Source organism: Anguilla rostrata, chromosome 6 (assembly GCF_018555375.3).
Source record: "Anguilla rostrata isolate EN2019 chromosome 6, ASM1855537v3, whole genome shotgun sequence".
In the NCBI taxonomy this organism is placed as follows: Eukaryota; Metazoa; Chordata; class Actinopteri; order Anguilliformes; family Anguillidae; genus Anguilla; species Anguilla rostrata.
This window is the reverse complement of record NC_057938.1, coordinates 27,589,190-27,608,916: the sequence shown is the minus strand read 5'-3', so window position 1 is coordinate 27,608,916 and position 19,727 is coordinate 27,589,190. Positions and strand designations below refer to the sequence as shown.

At 38.9% G+C, this 19,727-nt stretch overlaps 1 protein-coding gene across 6 annotated transcripts in view; it reads left to right on the top strand.

Annotated features, from left to right (window-relative positions):
• The window catches only part of LOC135256965 (histone H3.3A-like), a 35,301-nt gene extending 16,778 nt beyond the window's left edge, over positions 1-18,523 (top strand). For 2 of the 6 annotated variants that reach the window (XM_064339284.1, XM_064339285.1), the window contains 5 exons: positions 6,431-6,492; positions 8,311-8,365; positions 8,968-9,106; positions 9,487-9,640; positions 16,898-18,523. In XM_064339284.1, coding sequence (XP_064195354.1) covers positions 8,979-9,106; positions 9,487-9,640; positions 16,898-17,026 — 411 coding nt within the window. In that variant the 5' untranslated portion in view covers positions 6,431-6,492; positions 8,311-8,365; positions 8,968-8,978 and the 3' untranslated portion in view covers positions 17,027-18,523. The remainder of the gene's footprint in view (positions 1-6,430; positions 6,493-8,310; positions 8,366-8,967; positions 9,107-9,486; positions 9,641-16,897) is intronic. The other 4 variants (XM_064339286.1, XM_064339282.1, XM_064339288.1 and 1 more) reach the window with 3 other exon arrangements.
• Positions 18,524-19,727: the final 1,204 nt, after the last annotated feature.

Genomic DNA, 19,727 nt, shown 5'->3' with positions numbered 1-19,727 from the left:
GAGACACTGACACAGAACGGTGACCAAGAAAGAGCAGTCAACGGGAATGCAGAAGAGTTGAAAAGTCTTTAGTTATCAGCAAATGGGACTGAATGCATTGGGGACACTTACCTGTGGTCGATGTCAAAATCATAGATTTTAGTTAATAGTTAATAGGTACAATGGGCCTTCAGTTAGAATACTATACCCGTATATGATGACGGAGAGTGTATCATAGTGCACGATGATACCAGCCACGGACACAGAAAACACAGGAGATATATGTTGTGTGTGGTCACTGACTTAGTTCAGCAGAGTATCCTGATCCAGTAAAAGCTGTAACTGACTCCTGTGACTAGCTATATCTATTTAATGTTTAAGACATGCTGGGAAATGTGTGATGCCAGGATGACAAGTTTTTGAGAGGAGAGTGTAGGAGACATGAACCCCCCCCCCCCCTTTTATTTTTCTATAGTTGTATATATTGGTAAGGTATTATGTTAATTATCACTATGTAATCAGTTGTGAATATTTATGCACAGGCAGACAGTAGGGCAGATGGGCCAGCTCAGATACACAGGGGTCCTTATCGAATCAGTTAATGTTATTAGCTTCCTAGCTAACGCAAGCTGCGCTGTCTGTAATGTTATTTGAATTGTTGTTTTACAGGTATGTAAGCTACTGCAGTATGGTTAAAACTATTCACAACATTATAGGGATTAACTAGATATATTGTAATTTGTTTTGTTGAACATTAACTATGATATTAATCGTTTTGTGTAACTGTATATATAACGTTAGCTGTCATAGCGAAGACGAAGATCTGACAGTTGAGTAACGTCCTTGGTTACCATGACTACCATAGCTAGCTAGCTAGCTACACAGCTAACGTTAATGTTTTCAGCTTTCTAGCTGACGCAAGCTGCATGGTCTGTAACGTTATTTGAATTGTTGTTTTACAGACATGTTAATAAACCCCCTCAAACTACACTTTGGTGTTGATGAGTGTTACATAGACATGTCCCAAACATTACATTACATTACAACTACATTACATGTAATGTCCCAAACCTAAGTCATCAAAAATGTGTCCTTCTAAGGTATCTTATTTGGGTGAAATTCGAAGGCAACGTCTGATCCATCCTTCAGCTAGGCTATCCCACAGGTCTTTGCGATTTCCTCAGACATCTCACTGCTACTAAATTAATGGTGGCTCAGGGGTCATCTGGGTAGAGGTATAAGCACTCGCCTACCACCGCAGAGACCCGGGTTCAATCCCCAGCAGCAGTACTTCCGGCTTGGTCAGACGATCCTACGAACACAATTGGCAGTGTTCGCGGGTGGGAAGCTGGTGAGGGTATGAGTCCTGATCGTTGCATTAGTGACTCCTACTGGTTGGTCGGGGCGCCTGTTCAGCAGGGAGGGGATCTGGGGGAGATAGCGTGAACCTCCACACGCGTTACACTCTCCCAGTGATACTCCTCGCTGTGAGGTGAAAAGAAGCGGCTGGCGACTTTACATGTATCGGAGGAGGCATGTGGTAGTCTACACCCTCCCCAGACCAACAGAGGATAGCGTATCGACCAGGACCGTGATTCACATGGGGAATTAGTATAATGACTAAATTGGGGAGAAAACGGGAGAAAAATAGCAACAACAAAAGAAAAAAATTAATGGCGGCTCAAACCAGCGAAGAGGTAGAAATGTGAATATACAGTGAACACAGTCATTTGTTATAGTCACATCTAAAAGTACATTTTAATTATTTAATACACTGGAATAATGCATTTAATGTTTTTAAACCTCGGTCAGTGAAATGGAACTAGCCAGCTAACTTGCTTGTAATCACGTTACTTCCCAATAGAACAACGTAGCTAGCGTTAATTTGGCTTAAAACATACAGCAAACAACTGAAATCATGATAATCTGGTTAAAACCAAAAAAGATAGCCGAACTAGTGGCTAATTATGTAGTGAGCTGAACATAAATCAAAATTTGTTTTCCCTTAAATAGAGAAGCAGAACAATTATGGCTACAAGGACAGAATCCGTATTTATTTGTGTAGAGCAGGGGTGCACAACTCCAGTCCTGGAGGGCTGGTCTGCATGTTGGTTTTAGTTCCAGTCGATTGTCTTAGTTTTTCTTTTCTGACAGCTCTACAAACTATGCTGGTTCACTCGTGTACTTGAGCTCAGTAAAATCTTTAGGATGCACTCGCTTTATGCAGCTGTAGCTAGTGCTTATACAAATGTCAGATCTAAATATGATTGAGATAATTAAATAATTAACATTACATTACATTCATTTGGCAGACGCTTTTATCCAAAGCGACGTACATTAAGAGCCCAAGTTGCCACAAAATCTTGAAACAGATTGGCCCTTGTTGTGCACCCCTGGCGTACAGTCTGTCAGTTGGAAAATTAAAGACGTCAGCTGTGACAGTAAACACTGATCTCGAGCAGGCGCACAAACTTTCTGTGACGTCGTCCTGCCTTCAAAGTGCGTCCCAAATTTGCCTTTTGAGGTTCCTTTACGTTAGGATAATCCCTGCAGAGGGAGCTGCATTCTAAGGACGCAGACAGTGAGGCAGCTTACTTCATATTGGGACACAGCCATTGTCTGCAGTGCTGCCCCAGTAAAGCAACACATTCATAAGCAATCGTCCCACTGCTAAATATTGTGCTTTTTAAAATAAAATAATATTGCTTTACCAATAGATTATATGGCTATCATCAACCCTTTTTGTCGTTTGCAAATGTTATAACAAGCTGACTAACTCAGCGTATTTGCAAGCTAATAGGCTACTTGAGTAAATTGCACAAAAACATGCCCATATAGGTTTCAATGAACACAATGGGTAGTGCTCACATGTAAAAATGTGAGTTGAATCCACACACAAACCAACTTTTAAAAAAAATTTAAAACCCAAATCAATTATAAATTCTTGGGCCAAATCCAGTCGGGTCGAGTCCGGGCATCGACAGGCTCTGGCTGACTTTGAGAACTGTAATTGTGCTCTCTATGGAGTAAACAATTTCTTGGATTTTAGAAAATAATAATAATAATAATAATAATAAGCTGTAACACATGTTGGATGATTACTAAAAATAACTTCAGTCTCAAAATTTGACATGATATCTCACAGTTTAGAGGTTCATGATGATCAACCATGTGTACACACAACACAGGCTCCAGAGGGCTTCTGTATATTACCCATGCTTGTCCAGGCCCGTCTGTATTATGACTCCTAACAGAGAGCCACTTGATCCAACAAAAACTTGGTTCAACTGCTGACTGTCAAAAGCTCAAGAAATTATTGAAAGGGCTTTCAGGGTCATGAAAACAACGTGACATTTTCTTTAAGGAATTTTAGCAGACCGCAGCAAAATAACGTTGTAAATGTTATCTGTACATGTATATATGAAATTCTTGGTTAAATTTTTATTATGGTGGCATCGACTAAATGTTTAACAACTATTTCAAGTAACTTGGCCCTGAGTTTTTTAATCTAGGATTTGAGTTTCAAGTTAGGATTCAAAGTGGAACCTGTCAGTCATTTAACCCCTTTGCGCAATGCCAAATCTGGCCAATCTTTGCCGATTTAGGGGGTACCCTATTTAAAGCTTTATAACTCCAGATGTGAGCATCACAGAGACTTGAAAAATGGCTTAAATGAAGCAAGACTTTGCACAATTTACAATACTAAGATTTGTTTATATTCACAATTTAGGAAAAACTAAAGTGCCACAAATTCAATTGTCTAGGCAAAAAATGAAATTGCTCTTTTTTAGTTTGCAATGAACTACTGAGATATTGCATATATACAGCAGGTTAAACTATACATGTCCTGGACCAAAAACTCATTGACCACAAGTGTGGATATAAAAATGTGTGAAGCAAAAAGTAAGCAGTGTACCCAAATATATCCAAAATGTCTAAATTATGCATTGCTGTAAATCACAATATAATCATGTATTTCACTACGAATCTACTGTTTTGACTCAAGAAACTCACTTTTACATAATTTTCGAGTGGGAATTACAAGCTTTCCATCAGTACAGTGGCCTAAAATATCTACGGGTCCAGAAACATATCCAAAATATCTCCAAAAATGAGTAAAATGCTTTTTATCCATTATCAAGGAAATACGTGTAACCTATTTAAAGACACTCAAATTTAAAAATAACGTAAATAACAGAAATATTTTCAACAGTAACACTTACATTTGGATGATGAAATCTTATCTGTGTTCAGTAGATAGAGGCAGAGACAGAATCAATGCTGTCATTCCCCAGTTCTAACTTAGTCCAGAAAACAGTATATCAGCTAGGTCTATCAGCAAACATATGCCTTAGCCATGCTCGTAATTTCTCAAGAATAATATTTTCCAAGAAATGATGAAAGTCATCAATAAAATTTTGCCACGTGCAGTGTCTTTTACTGCTACCACAGACTGAATGCGTAATGCAGCTATAATAAGACAAAACATTTGGTTACGGTGAGCTATATGTAGGTGCCATGGACTACAAAAGACACTAAAACTACAAAGCTCACATGTCCACCTCCTCATTTAACCACGCCTCCTACCACAGCTTTCCTGTTACAGTATTGGCTTACTGTAAATTCGAAACGCGCAACCTTCAATAAAACGGAGGTTGCCGTTGTTTCGCACTCTCTTTGCCATTTTCCTCTCCCTGGATTCGCCTCCCGTCTCCCTCTCGAGTCCACATACCAGGAAGAGTTTGTAAGGCCTGCAACGGAGCAAGGTGCGTATATCATCAGCTACTGGCTGCAGGAGGAACGAGGCGCTCCGAAGCGCTCCTATGATTAGCGGTGGTCGAAGAACCGGGAGAGCCACGCACGACCGACACATCCTGCAGAGAAATCTCACGAAGCAAGTGACCTGCAACCCGGATCAGGCTGCGTGTTTTGGAACCATGAGGAAAGGGCGAACAGCTTCCCCTTTTTCAGACTTTGCACTGGAAACCAGGAGACATTTCTAACAACTAACCAAAAGCAAAGGACACTCAAGTAAGGCTGTAACTCTGGGCATAGCACAACTTGCAACAGACTGATTATAGTAATTTATGACTAAATGTACATGACGATGCTAACGGTTATTGTGTTTTAATGATAAATGTAAACGTTTGATGTACCTTAACGTTCTACGAAGGTTTCTAAGGTATACCTTTTAAAGGGAAACCGCTTTTTTTATGACTATACCTTAACAGTTGCCTTAAGGGACACTTCCAAAGGTACGTCGTAAGTTGGAGCTGGCCTTCACTGTGGTGCTGAAAAGTTTATCAATCGATGCCAAGCGAATCGATTGTCTCACTTGTAAAGGCTTATGAATGACGTTTTAATATAAGAAGTGTTGTCATAATTATTTTACATCAATCTAATATTGCAGAAGAGGAAACTATGCCTACTAAAGATCATCTGCTAATCTCTTTAAGAGTCAAAACGAGACCTTGTGATAGTTTCAACAAATACATGTAGGCTACAAAAGATAAAATAAAGAGCATCAATCTGGACATATAAACCATAGTCTGGGACTTCTTGGAAGCCCAGGAAAAGGGATATAGGCTACATGTGGGTGAATTATTTTGTTCTGATTGAAACAAAGGTCTAATGTTAATATGTTTTTGTCACACAATATATAGGCAGTAGCAGCATATCCACTAATTCTCGCAGACTTTTCTCTTCAGTGCAAAAATGATCGAAGATGAAACGCAAAAGCGCGTGCCTCTGTGGAAATTGATCATGATTAATTCTATACCGGGTATGCCTTATGAATAGGCCTACCTGTTAAAGTGATATGTTCATCCACCTTGATTTGCTGTTGGATAGTCTTAAGTTTAACCAAGAATATCTTTATTGGGTTGTTTACTGAAAATCGTAAAACAACATGGTAAGAAAGAAATGTTCTGTAATGTTGATATTTACCCAGTGCTATTTTGTTTTATATAGGAGGTGTGAGCTAAAGGAAAGGGATGTAGATAATTTGTCCTGTTTGTTCATTATGAGCCACCGTACCTGTATGTGCGTTTATGGCTGGGCCAATCAACATGCTTTAGTTCCGTCTAGTTCGGTCATGCAAGTATGCTCACTCAATGTCGGCTTTGCTCACACGGGTTTTATATTCTTAATAAACCGGCGGTTTGTTCCAAGTCAGTGTAATCATTGACTCACACACAAACAAACTAATTTCTACAGGGTATGCAGTCAGAAAAGCCTCAGTAAGCTCCACTACGTAAAAATAATATACGCTTATTTTTTTCACAAATTGGATTAGTATTATGGATAGGCCCTATACTTTATTACCATCATGATGGGAATAGACAGGTGAAACGACAACATTCTCATGATGTGCTATGCACAAAAACGTTGTTTGGATAATAAATTTTCATAAAGTTAATATTAAACTATCTATGTCATTTGTGCCTTTCAGAAGGTATACCTTAGCTGAGGAGGTGCTGGGAAACAGCTCAACAACTAAAGGAAGACCTTAAGGTATACCTTACGATGCACGTAGCGTTAAGGAGGCTCTGGGAAATGCAGCTCTGTATGTTTGGTTGGCTCTAAGCCATCCACTGTGCTGCGTTAATTTTAATATATGTCACACACAGAACATATCTTACATGTGATCTATTTTAATTACTAACTGGTCTTAGCACGGCATCTTGTAAAACATACACCCATAGCCATATAGCAAATATCCTGCATCTGTTTGGTATGCTTCATGCGACATTGTTTTTTCACTAACATTGTCTAAGCTTCAAAAGCCCCTCCATACATACTCCATCTTGTCCCTTTTGTTCTCCGTGAACACATGTCCGCGGTTCACAACCCCCACGTAGGAGAACATCCAACACTCCTCAATCTCATACTCACACACACACATACACACGCACACACAACACCTACACACACGTCCACTCACATAGTTTATTATACATCATTGTAAAGAATTGTGCTTTGCCATTTTTGGTACTTTGTGTTTAATAAACCTTATTATATTTACACGGTTGTCTGTATTTGTATTACTCTTTTTTTACTCTATTGAGTCAGCTGCTGCTAATCAAAAGAACTTAGTAGAATATCTTCACCTCTTAGCTGAATCATTTACATTAATTTACTATTAGCTGAATGTATGATATTATGATTTGGTTGAGATTGACTATGAATGTGTAATTTTAATAATAATTCATTTAATTATTAATTTAAATTGTCAATTTATAGTTCGTATACTTAATTTATGAGACTGATTATTATATGCTGGCACCACCTGTGAGGATATTGATGTATATCCTCTACATTTTGGTGCCCCACTATGAGAAGTAGCGGGATGTCCCCTACATATAAAATGCTATTCATAAAGTATAATTAGACATATTATACATCAGTATAAAGCTTAAAGCTCTGTCACCTATTAGATCGATTAATTGTCGATCAGGCCAGATTGCACTACAAATGGAGGACAACACTGTAAACAACATGTGGTATTTTGGAAGGTACCTAGGCATCACAAATGAGCGTATATTTCACTAATGGATTGTCTAAGACAATATATGATCACTCAGTCTCGAAAGGGACATCTCTACGCGTAAAACCAATGGTAAGGGTGAATATTAATTCCATATTTAGTTGCAGATATTGACAGTAGAATGACATGGTATAATTTTTGAAAAACTCCTCTTGTTTATTTCAGTGTTCAGTGAGTTTTTCACAGCTGTACTGGTATACCTTCGGCTATTGTTGGCTTTATCTTGTTTCTATGACGGAATACAATTTTTTAGTGGTAAAAGCATGTTTTCATATATGCCCAGATAGACACTGTTGTCCAGTGTAACATGCATGGGGGGTGTAGTCACAGATGAAACTACAGGGAGGGGGTGCTTAGTAAATGGACAACCAGCACGACAATGGTGGCGCTTAGAAACCTTTTTACCTGTCAGTTCATAATCAGTTAGAAAATTGTGTGGCATTAAGGCAGTTAATCATCTGTCATTAAACCTTAAAAGTTTAGAACAATTAATATTGGATTTCTGGGGTGCAATTTTTGGTGGGCCAGCAGCCAGAACACACGAGGGGACCCCAGCCCTTATCATACAGGACATAGTAACTCTACGCATGTGTGCCTTCTGAGTAAGGAGTTTTTCTTCCAGAGAATTTCATAGGAAATGCTATAGTGAACTAATTGTAGTACACTTCATTGTTGCACATCTCTCTTGTCCTAATCCTACATCAATTTGTGAGGTCACAGACTAGCATGTACCATCTGAAACATGTGACCCCACCTGCCACTTTTTTGATTCTGTCATACACCAGGTGAGGTGGAACGTCATTTTTCCAGGGGACCACACCTCTTAAGCAGCTGGTGCAGGTAGGTTGGTGATGCTTCACCAGTGATTTAGCTGGATATTTGCAGATTCAGCTATAAGTAATTTTAAAAATTAAATGGCAGAGAATTTTAATAGCACAAATATTCAAGCTTGAAGATTGTTTTGAGGGATAAAAGGCCATGAAATTGCCTCAGTTGAAGAATTTTTAATATTTTCATTGGCTCATAGAGTTCCTCCAAGGACAAAACAATCCATGACAAATTCATGAAAAAAAATATTTGTCAAAAAAGTGATGTATAACTCACTTAAAAACGATATGTAGTGAGCTTTGCAGATCAAAACATTCCTTCAGTATTTCAGGATGATGGTTGAAAAATCCAATAAAGATTTTGTTTCTGGGGAATTCATGTGGTGCACTTAAAGGAGGCCCAGACGGAGGCAGACTCTCAACTTGTATATAAATCCTCCTCTGCAGCTGAAGGTTTAATTCTCTGCCATAGCACTTTCTGTACAGTGGTTCCATCTCTGTCTGTAACCCTCTCTGTTTCCCTCTATCTGAATAAAGTGAAAGAATCCATAAGGAGCAGACAATCCTCTAATTTTATATAAATAAAGGGCTTTTATTTCTGTGTGGTGTCCCCAGTGTAGCAGGCCATGGCACGTACAAAGCAGACTGCTCGCAAGTCCACTGGTGGGAAGGCACCAAGGAAGCAGCTGGCTACTAAAGCTGCCCGCAAGAGTGCCCCCTCCACCGGTGGGGTGAAGAAACCCCATCGCTACAGGTGTGTGTCACCCATTTATTGCACTCTTCATGGGGACATTGCGTTAGCCACTCCAGACTATTGTAAATGCATATATTTTTCTGTCTTCAAACTAGTGAATGAGAATTCTTACCTAAATCTATAATTATATGAAAATTATGCAAAAAAAGAACAATGTCCCCATAAATTGCCATTTTCAAAGTCAGGCTTGTTTACGAATAGTGAAAGATGTTACCACTGTTTGTGGTGATATTGACGAGCAAGACTTGGCACATTCTCCTAGTGCTGAGCCTCTCTGAAATACTATGATGAAAGAAATGTTCCCGATGATGGTGCTCTTTTAATGTTCCTGAAAGCTACCAGACATTTTGAGGTGATTCGCCTCACCTCCCTCTTCCCAGGCCTGGTACAGTGGCCCTGCGTGAGATCAGGCGTTACCAAAAGTCCACTGAGCTGCTTATCCGCAAGCTTCCTTTCCAGCGCCTGGTGCGTGAGATCGCCCAGGACTTCAAGACCGACCTACGCTTCCAAGGGGCTGCCATAGGGGCCTTGCAGGCAAGTATACCAATGTCTATTTACACATTGTAGAGCTGGACCATAGACTCCTTGCAGGTGAGTATACCAATGCGTAATCACCCTCCTAAATGTGGACCATAGGCACCTTGCAGTCAGGCAAGTGTACTAATGTCTAATCACCCCTTCCTCTTGTATATTTTGACCGTAGGTGCCCTGAAAGTAAGTATGCTAATGCCTAATCACCCTTTCCAACTGCAGAGCTGGACCATAGGCACCCTGCAGGTGAGTATACAAATGTTTAATCACCCTTTCCTACAGCACAGCTGGACCATGGGCACGCTGCAGGTGAGTATACTAATGTCTAACCACCCTTTCCCACTGTAGAGCTGGACCATAGGCACCCTGCAGGTGTGTATACTCATTTTTAATCAACCTTACCTACAGCACACCTGGACCATAGTCACCCTGCAGGTAAGTATACAAATGTTAAACCACTCTTTTGTACAGCACAGCTGGAACATAGGCACCCTGTAGGTGAGTATACAAATGTCTAAGCACCCTTTCCTACTGTAGTGTTGGACCATAGGCACCATGCAGGCACGTATACTGATGTCAAACTTTAATCTTAGCTTTAAAAAAGAAAAAACTGTCTTCCTAAACTGTCCCCTAAAACTCTGAGGGGAGAAATAGGCAATGTAGTTGATTATTGGTTAATATTTAATCTGCAACACCTAGTTTGAAAGTTTGATCCAAGTTTCTTGAACCAGAGGCAGCTATGTTGGACGCTTAATTTGCATAGAACAAAAACAGAGTACATTCTATAAAGGACCGGCGACAGCACTACACCACTCGCCGGACCGCTTCTATCATGCACTGTTCAGCCTGTCCACAGAAAATGAATAGCATACGTTGAGTGCCGGATCTGGTGTGAACCCCCTTTCATAGCCAACCAAAAGAGAATGGTAACACACAGAACGTTTATAATAACCATTGAAAGACAATAACCATTAGCACAGTTATATACATTCAATCATAAAGTTGTTACATTCAGTCTGCTGCTAAATTATTCGGTATGCCCAGAGTTACAGCCTTACTTGAGTCCTTTGGATTGGTTCCATTGTCAGAATGCTTTCTGGTTTCCAGTGTGAAATCTGTAGGAGTTTGATGTGGAAACGAGGCAGCCATTCACCCCGTTCTTCAGTTCCAAGACTTCAGTTCCAAGACTTGTCTCAGGCCACTTGCTTTGTGGGGCTTACTGGAACCACAAGATCCATAGCTTTTGGTGCATGGTAGTTCTTGGTCCACCGCTAATCACGTAGGCTCTGGGGCATCTCATCCCTTTTGCGGCCGATAGCCGAGGGTATACAGAAGATAGCCTTGCTCGGTAGCCGGCCTTGCAAACTCTTCCCGGCCTGTGGGCTGCATGTGACGAGAGAAGGGTGGCGAGGCCAGAGAGAGAGGAAATGGAACAAAGAGCGAGTAAAATGAAACAGTGTGAAACAATGGCGACCTCTGTTTCATTCAAGGTCGTGTGTTTCAAATTTACTGTAAGCTAATACTGTGGTAGCGGGCATGGTTGAATGTGTCACCCTTTGAAGTGGACATATGGGCTTTGTAGTTTTATGGAGTGTATTTTGTAGTCCATGGTACTGGACTTTGTACAAATGTACTTTTTCCACATAGACTACTAGTAGTTATAATTATGAATGAGTCATGTTTTGAAGTGGAATGTTTTTAATGGGGTGTTGCAGACAGTACAGACGTACTAATTGTTTGTTTGTCGGTAGAATGGGTAGATAGAAAACAGGGCAAGATAACATGAATATAGAAACGTGGTGTTTGCTGTTAAGAACGTTTTTTTAGTAGCCAAGTAAAGAAGTAGTTAGTAGAAATGGTCAGCTGTTGTAACTGTTTAAGAAAATCAACAAATGTGCCGTCATGAAATGCATATGGCTGGCCGTGCATAACTTATGCTAAACATATGCAGTGAAGATTCTGATAAGTGCAAAAACAATAGTTTAAAAGCAGTAGACAATAATTAGTTATCAAATATGTGTGCATGAGATATTAAAGGTTCGAGATTAAAGATCGAGTCGGGATTCGATCCTCCGACTTTGCAATTCTGAGGCAAAGGTGTTAGCAGTGAGCCACCAAGAAAGTAGCTGTCCAAGGTGTGAATTTTCTTGGTGAAATGTGTTTTTAAGTAAGGCAGACTCAGCTCTGGTTGTATTCCATGTGGCCTGGCTATATTGTAGCCGGCTAGAAAATATTCACATTGAAAGCAAATGTAGCCAGTTAACTGAATAATAGAGCCCGACTGATGCCAGATTTTTGGGTCCGATGCCAATCCCGATTTTGGAGAGTCCTAGCCCACCGATTACCGATGTTTTGACCGATATTTTGTCAAAAAGGGCAACATTTTCCAGTCAATTTGAAAAATGTATATTTTATTAAAGTTTCTATATTTAAGAACATTTAACTTATAAGCAAACAAATAAAAATAAAAATAAACACACAAAGAACTTTTTAGATAAAAAAGTAAAAGATGATATTAAATTAAATATATATATTAACACCATCTTTAAGTGTGTGAAATCAAAATAACTCCACACCTTGCTTTTACTCCTTTCTTTTCCAGCCATCTATAAAAAATAAATTTAAAAAAATCAGTTTTCCAGTTTCAAACATGTATTTTTATGAATATTATTATTATTGTTGTTGTTGTTATTATTAATTTGTTATTATTATTTCTTAGTATCTATTCTCAGTACATTCATTATATTTTCTTATTTTATTCCTACTACATGATCTCAAAGAGTAAGACTATCTAGCGAGCTTCCCTGTCCATAAGAATTTGGTGGTGAAAATAACTACAATGCGCTCTGACGTGTGACTAGATGACACACTCGCTCGCAATAACACATTAGCTATTGACACAGCCTCATTATTTCTTCTTATATATTCTCAGTAAGTTAAATGAATTATATTTTATTTTATTTCTACTACATGATCTCAAAGAGTAAGACATTATCTAGCGGAGCTGTAGAGTGAATCAAGTGTAACGTTAGATTAAATTAAATTGACTGGATGAAATACGTGAAAAAAACTACAATGCGCTTTCGTGCAGGTTACCCACGCTAACTGTTGGTTGATTCACTTCTCCAACAGCAATCCTTCTCTCATGTTATCACGACAAAGCTAGATAACATGGCTTAAAATGATCCATGTTAGAAGTGTTTTATCTGCGTTTTTACTGTCTGGTTAGCTTGCTACGATGACGCGTGACTAGATGACGCACTCGCTTGCAATATTGGCTATTGACACAGCATCATATAGTAGCTAATATCATTATCTCAGATGAAAAAACAAATGTGTGATGCATTCAATCACCATTTTATTTTGGCTGGTTATTTATTTGAGAATACAGCGATGTCCTCTGGAAATGTAGATCCTACGCTGCTTATGTGCTCACTGCCACTTCATAAAGGCTTGTTAGCCAGCTAGCTTGCTAAAGTGAACCAAATATGTTAGCTAGCTTGCTCGCTTGATAATGAGGATTGATAAACATAGTGGTCGTATAAACGCATTTAATGAAAAACTTTCACTAAACATACATACCTTTATTGCAGAAATCGAATCTGTGCAGACAAGTCTTGCAGTGGAGAATATTGGATGAGGCAAGAGTGACAAACGTCTTATTAAGCAGCGCGTCAGCTGCTGCAGTTCACACTTGTATCAGAGCTCCCTCTACTGGATAATTCTTGTAAATAGCAATTACAACGTTCGAACAGACAAGTACAGATAAATAATCATTGTTTTTTTGTTTGTTATACTTATTTAAAAATCGGGACACATCGGTGGCATAACTGCCGATCCCGATGTCGTCAAAAACGTCAAATAATGGCGGGCTCTACTGAATAATACTGTGTAGGCTATACTTTCGGTGAAGAAGGATCCAGAATAATTCAACAGTTGCAAAAGCAATAGTTGAAAAGTAATAGACAATTATGAGTGAGCAAATTAGTGTGCATAAGAAATGAGGAATTTGGGCGAGTCTCAGGTGGGATTCGATCTTGAGGCTCAGTGGTCCCAAGTCCATGACATTACAAATGAGCCACAAACTTACTAGCTGTCCTGACCGCATGTGTGTGACATTTTGATTGGCTGGTTTAGGTAAAGGATTGCCTGATGTAGGTAAATGTCCATTGGGGAGACATTTAGTTTGTGGGCTAGCAGCATTGTGATGATGTAATCGGGCAGGAAAAAGAAGAAGCAGGATAAAACGCAACATCCCCTAAGTTTAGGACTTTATTGTGCTATTGTATTTGGTTTCATTGTGTAGACATTACAGTATTTTTTATAAATAGTAGCCTTTTGATTGCCTTTGGAATCTGTTATTGGTGTTTATCAACATGAGGATCAGAGGTCAAGGAAGCCATTAATAATAAGAAAAAAAGGACCAAACAGTAGATTACTCAAAACATTGACAGCTTGTTGTACCCCAAATCCCTCAGCCTAAACTTAAAAGCTATTATGATTAGTGAGATAGTGAGGTCAGCTTCTGGACATTTAAAACCTTCTGCAATGAATTCCTAGCAAACTGAGCAGCAGACATAAAAGCCCTTTTTCCCCAATTCTGTGCAGGCTTTGGGGACAGAAAGCAATTGTTAGGTAAATAGCCTAAGGTGGTTGAAATTAGAATTATGGAGTTATTTAGGAGTTGAGTGCAGATAGAACAAGGAGGAAGAGAGAAGGGAGGATCTCCAAGGCCCAGCTAGTGTAGAACACGCTAGATTTAAAGCTGTGAAATACAGCTCTGACAAAAATGAGTATAGATTGGCGAGATTGGCGACACCGGAATTTCCACAGACTTATAAGTCAGCGAGAACAATGTAGTAGTTGAAGGCTCAGACAACACTGTTTCTGAGCAGAACAAAAACTTGAAGGTCCAGCAGAACGGCGATCTATTAGGTGAAGACGCTGAGGGAACAGGCACTTGCCTAAAAAGGGTTTGCCAAAGTTGGGTAAAAAGGAGGAAAAGGAAAAAGAAGAGAGCATCCCCTGGGGTCATCTACCAAAAGTACCTGGCTGGGTACTGCAAGATAACAACTCACACTCAACTTTCTGTTGTTTATATCCGCTGCATAACTGTATGGGGACAATTTTGAAAAGTGCATCCTGGGGTGGGTGGAGTAGGTGTGTCTATCTCATATGCATAATTCTATATGCAAATGAATTTGTACAGCATAGCTACATCTGGGGTGTGGTCAGAGCAGAATTACATTTTTGATAGTGGGCAGCACCAAGATGTTTTCTACCTGTTTTTTTTTATGTCAAATTATATTATTTCAGAAATGTTGAAATAACAGCACAGATTAAAATGTTTGATTATAAAGTACACATACAATATACCTTTACAGATAAAAAGTGGTCTAGGATGTAATTAACCTTTAAAAAAAAATTTTCAACATACTCTACCAAGTGTACATAGTAATTTTATTATTAGGATTATTTACAAATGCTCTAAGATAAATTACAAATTCTCTGAAATTACAAGTGTGCAAACTGACACTTTCCCTGTTTTTTATTTTTTAAATGACAGAACTCCAGGAGGCTTCCCCCAGACCACATTTGTTTAGTGCAGTTCTGATTTCCAGTAGAGCTAGGGTGGTTAGCTGTTTAATGAGCGCTTTGAGAACTTGGAATTATAGAGTTGACATTTTTATATAAAATTAGCTATGACAGTATGAATCTTCTTTGATGTGTTATATTTCTATACAGCATATTGTCAGCAAAGTGAGGATTAATTGAAATATGTTTAATTTTCCGAACCTAGCCGTTTTAACCATTAACACCCTTGTTTGACGTCCGGTACTCTGAATACCGAACACAAGTGCATCAACCGTTAAAACACCTCACTTACCCAACATATTTTAAAAATATTTTTGTTTGATTTAATAAGGTAATTATTATCAAAGATATGCATTATTAATCAAATCGCTGAATCCATTGACAAAGCAAACTGTTTGGATCGACATTCATCAAAATGTACAACTAATAACCAGGTGAAAATTAAGAAATTTATTACGTTACAACAAATATTCACATCTATTAGAATATTCCAACAGAACCAGAGATTAAACATAGACGCCAGACCTAGATATAGGACTCAGATGCCCACTTCCAACTGTTAAAAAACTTCCTTCCAAGTTGCCCAAACTAAACGAAACTAAAAGAAAGCTGCAACTGGTGACAAATAGGAGGGGGCAGGGACATGGATACGCCCTCTGACACACACACACACACACACACACACACACATTCACACCTCAGATAGCAACCCCCCAGTTCCTGCCTTGTCTTATCTCCAGGCTATGCTGACTGAACTTCCTAAGGCTGAGAATGGCCAAAGGGTAAATTACATGTTTGACAATGGCTGTGTCCCAATATGAAGTCAGCTGCCTCACTGTCTGCGTCCTTAGAAGGCAGCTCCCTGTGCAGGCATTATCCTAGCGGTAAAGGAACCTCAAAAGGCAACGAATTCGGGACACACTTTGAAGACAGAATGACGACCACTGAGAGTTCTCAAAACTAACAACCAAACCAAAGCCGACGGCTTTAACTTGTCAACTGACAGACTCTACGCAAATAAATACGGATTCTGTCATTGTAGCCATAATTGTTCTGATTCTCTATATAAGGGAAAACAAAATTAGTTTTACGTTCAGCTAACTAGCCACTAGTTCGGCTACTTTTTTTTTTGTTTTATCCAGATTATCATGATTTCAGTTGTTTGCTGTATGTTCTAAGCCAAATTAATGCTAGCTACGTTGTTTTATTGCGAAGTAATGTGATTACAGGCAAGTTAGCTGGCCAGTTTTGTTTAACTGACCGAGGTTTAAAAACATTAAATACATTATTCCAGTGTATTAAATAATTAAAATGTATTTTTAGATGTGACTATAACAAATGATTGTGTTCTCTATATATTCACATTTCCACTGCTTCGCTGGTTTGAGCCGCCATTAATTAAATGGAAGTGAGAAGTCTGAGGAAATCGCAAAGACCTATGGGATAGCCTTCCAGCTGAGGGATGCATCAGACGTTGCCTTCAAATTTCACCCAAATAAGGCACCTTAATAAGTCACATTTTGTGGTGACTTCGGTTTGGGACATGCCTACAAAGGAGAAGTATGAAGAATAGTGAAAATGCTGCCGTCTAAGGCAGCTGAGTTTGTATTGAGACACAGCCTATATGTACCCCATAATTCTAATCTTACTATTTTTATGTTGCAGGAGGCCAGTGAGGCATACTTGGTAGGCCTATTTGAAGACACCAATCTGTGCGCCATTCATGCTAAACGTGTCACCATAATGCCCAAAGACATCCAGCTGGCTCGCCGCATCCGTGGGGAACGTGCCTAATCGCAGGGGTGGACAGTAATGAAGTACATTTACTTGAGTACTGTACTTACGTACTTTTTTTCGAGTATCTGTACTTTACTTGAGTATTTATCTTTTTGGAAACTTATGACTTTTACTCCACTACATTTGAAAGATAAATATTGTACTTTTGACTCCACTACATTTCTATGAAGGTTGTCGTTACTCGTTACTTTGAAGCATAGCTTTGAAGTCAGCAGTTGAATCTTTTTTTATTTTATAAAATGCGATTGGCCACATGCTGTGTTCCTCACAGGAGAAAAACCAATCACAGTAGCCTACTCCTAATATGCTGTCGGTCAAGTTCAAAGTGCTTGCTTGTTGCACCAGTGATTGAACAGTTCAGTTTGAACTCGGCGGCGGTAATGATGGCGACGGCAGAAGATAAGGATGATTCTTCGCCACCAGAGCACCCATGGCCATATCTCAAGTCCATGTTTGAGATTTGTGAAATTCAAAAAGATCATATTGTTTTAAATGTTTGCTCTGCTTCCCGCGCACGAACTACATCGCTGCATTCAAAAACTCGCCGTCCAACCTGAAAAAGCATGTCGAGGTATGTAAACGTTAGCTAACGGTAGCCCGTTTGCTAATTATGAAGTTGTCTGAGCTTGTAGTGGTTACAGTTTTTATGCTAGGATTGGTCAGATGAAATTTTATGGAATTTGAGCGAAGGGTCATCCAACTGTTTCACATTTCAGGCAATGCTATCTATCATGTGTTGCTTTCTAATAACAGTAAAAATGCATCTGTAAATGAGCTTCTGTAAATGCATCATAGAAACAATACAACAGTCCGTTGGCATTAAAAAGAAAATGTACATTTGAATACTTAAGTATTTTTAAAAGCAAGTAGTCCAGTACTTTAACTCAAGTAAAAATTTGACTGAACAACTTTCACTTGTAGTGGAGTAATATTTGACCAGGGGTATCTATACTTTGACTCAAGTAATGGAGTTGTGTACTTTGTCCACCACTGTTTAATCGCCAATAGCTACATTTCACATGGAGAGAAAAGTCTATATTCTTCCATCTCACTTGGTAGTGATGAGTGTTAGATTTATTCCATATGGAATGTGACTTTGATATTTATGTAGATACATTTAAAATGGGTAATGGGAGTTTTTTGTTTTTTATTTTGGGGGGCAGTAGTTTTACATTTGCAAATCTAATGGATGTTCCATTAATTCATCTGTGGTTGTTTTTTATTGCACTACCATGTCAGCAAGCATACACTAAAAAATTTGGACAGAGCGTAATTTTAAGCATATTAATGCCGTGATTTACAGGATGTACCAGCATTTTTTAAATGAAGCAACTGTTGTTGTTTCTGTACACTATATTTTTGACACAAGCAGTATTAAATCATTATTTCATTAGATTGGAAACAAGCACTAGCCATACTCTTCTATACCTTTGTGGTGTAAATGTTGTGCTTTTCTTGAAATGTTTGCAATTAAAGCATAAAGAAGAAATATGATTGGAGATTTTTTATTCCTTTTTCTGTTTACTCCCCAATTTGGAATGCCCAGTCGTGCTCAGACTGCAAGACTTATCACAACTACTGTTGTTGATTCTGGAGAGTGCAGACCAGCATATACACTCCAAGGCAAGTAATGTCAGCACTGCCCTATAGTACTTAAGTTGGGCTTGAACAGACTTGAGCACTTGAGCTAGAGGGAGATGCTTCACGTATAAGTGAGGAGGCCTGATCGACCGACAGGGGCACGACCGACAGCTGCCTTTCTGGCCAACTGAATCCCTCCCATCCCTGCAAATCACCTTGCCAGACCAGGCCATGGGGTCCATCCATACACTGAAGCAATCTATTAAAAGGGCAAGCCACCTATTTAGCCACTTGGGGAATTTTTAAAGACTGTTGCAAACCACTGTTATGTAAAACAAATTGTCCATATATCCATCCAGCTATGTAGTATAAACTGTATACATTGTTGACCACACCTTATTTAAATACATTATTAATATATATATATATATATATATATATATATATATGTATATCATATATATATATATATATATATATATATATATATATATAATATGTTTTGCTGTTGCTGCTGTTATTATTATTAAATTGTTATATTATTAATCATCACAATTGTGTTCTTTCATAATGTATGTCAATGGGACAAAATATCATGGTTTGTAAGCTACAATGGAAAAAATAATGGCTATTTTTTCAATTTCAGCAAGTCTGGTTGTTTTATCGTTTTAGCTGGGAGGTAGCATGTTGCGCTTGTTGCGTCCTTGGCTTTTAGAGCCAACACTGTGGCTGTGTCCCAATATGAAGTCAGCTGCCTCGGTGCCTGCAGCCTTAGAAGGCAAGTCCCTCTGCAGGCATTATCCTAATGGTAAAGGAACCTCAAAAGGCAACACATTTGTCATGCACTTTAAAGGCAGGATGACATCATGTGAGAGTTGCATGCCTGCTCAAGATCAGTGTTTACTGTTACAGCTGACAAGAATGTTCATAAGTGTACATGGTACCAGAACACCTAGGGCCAAAGGTCAATGATCGACTTTGTAGATGTTTCATCAGACCTGCTGATGAAACAACTTTGATTTGTTTTGGACACTCAGGTAAAGAGAGGAATAGAGCTGTTAACTGATCAACATCTGGTGGTGAGTTGGATCAAATGGTGGGGAAAGCTGCCAGACAA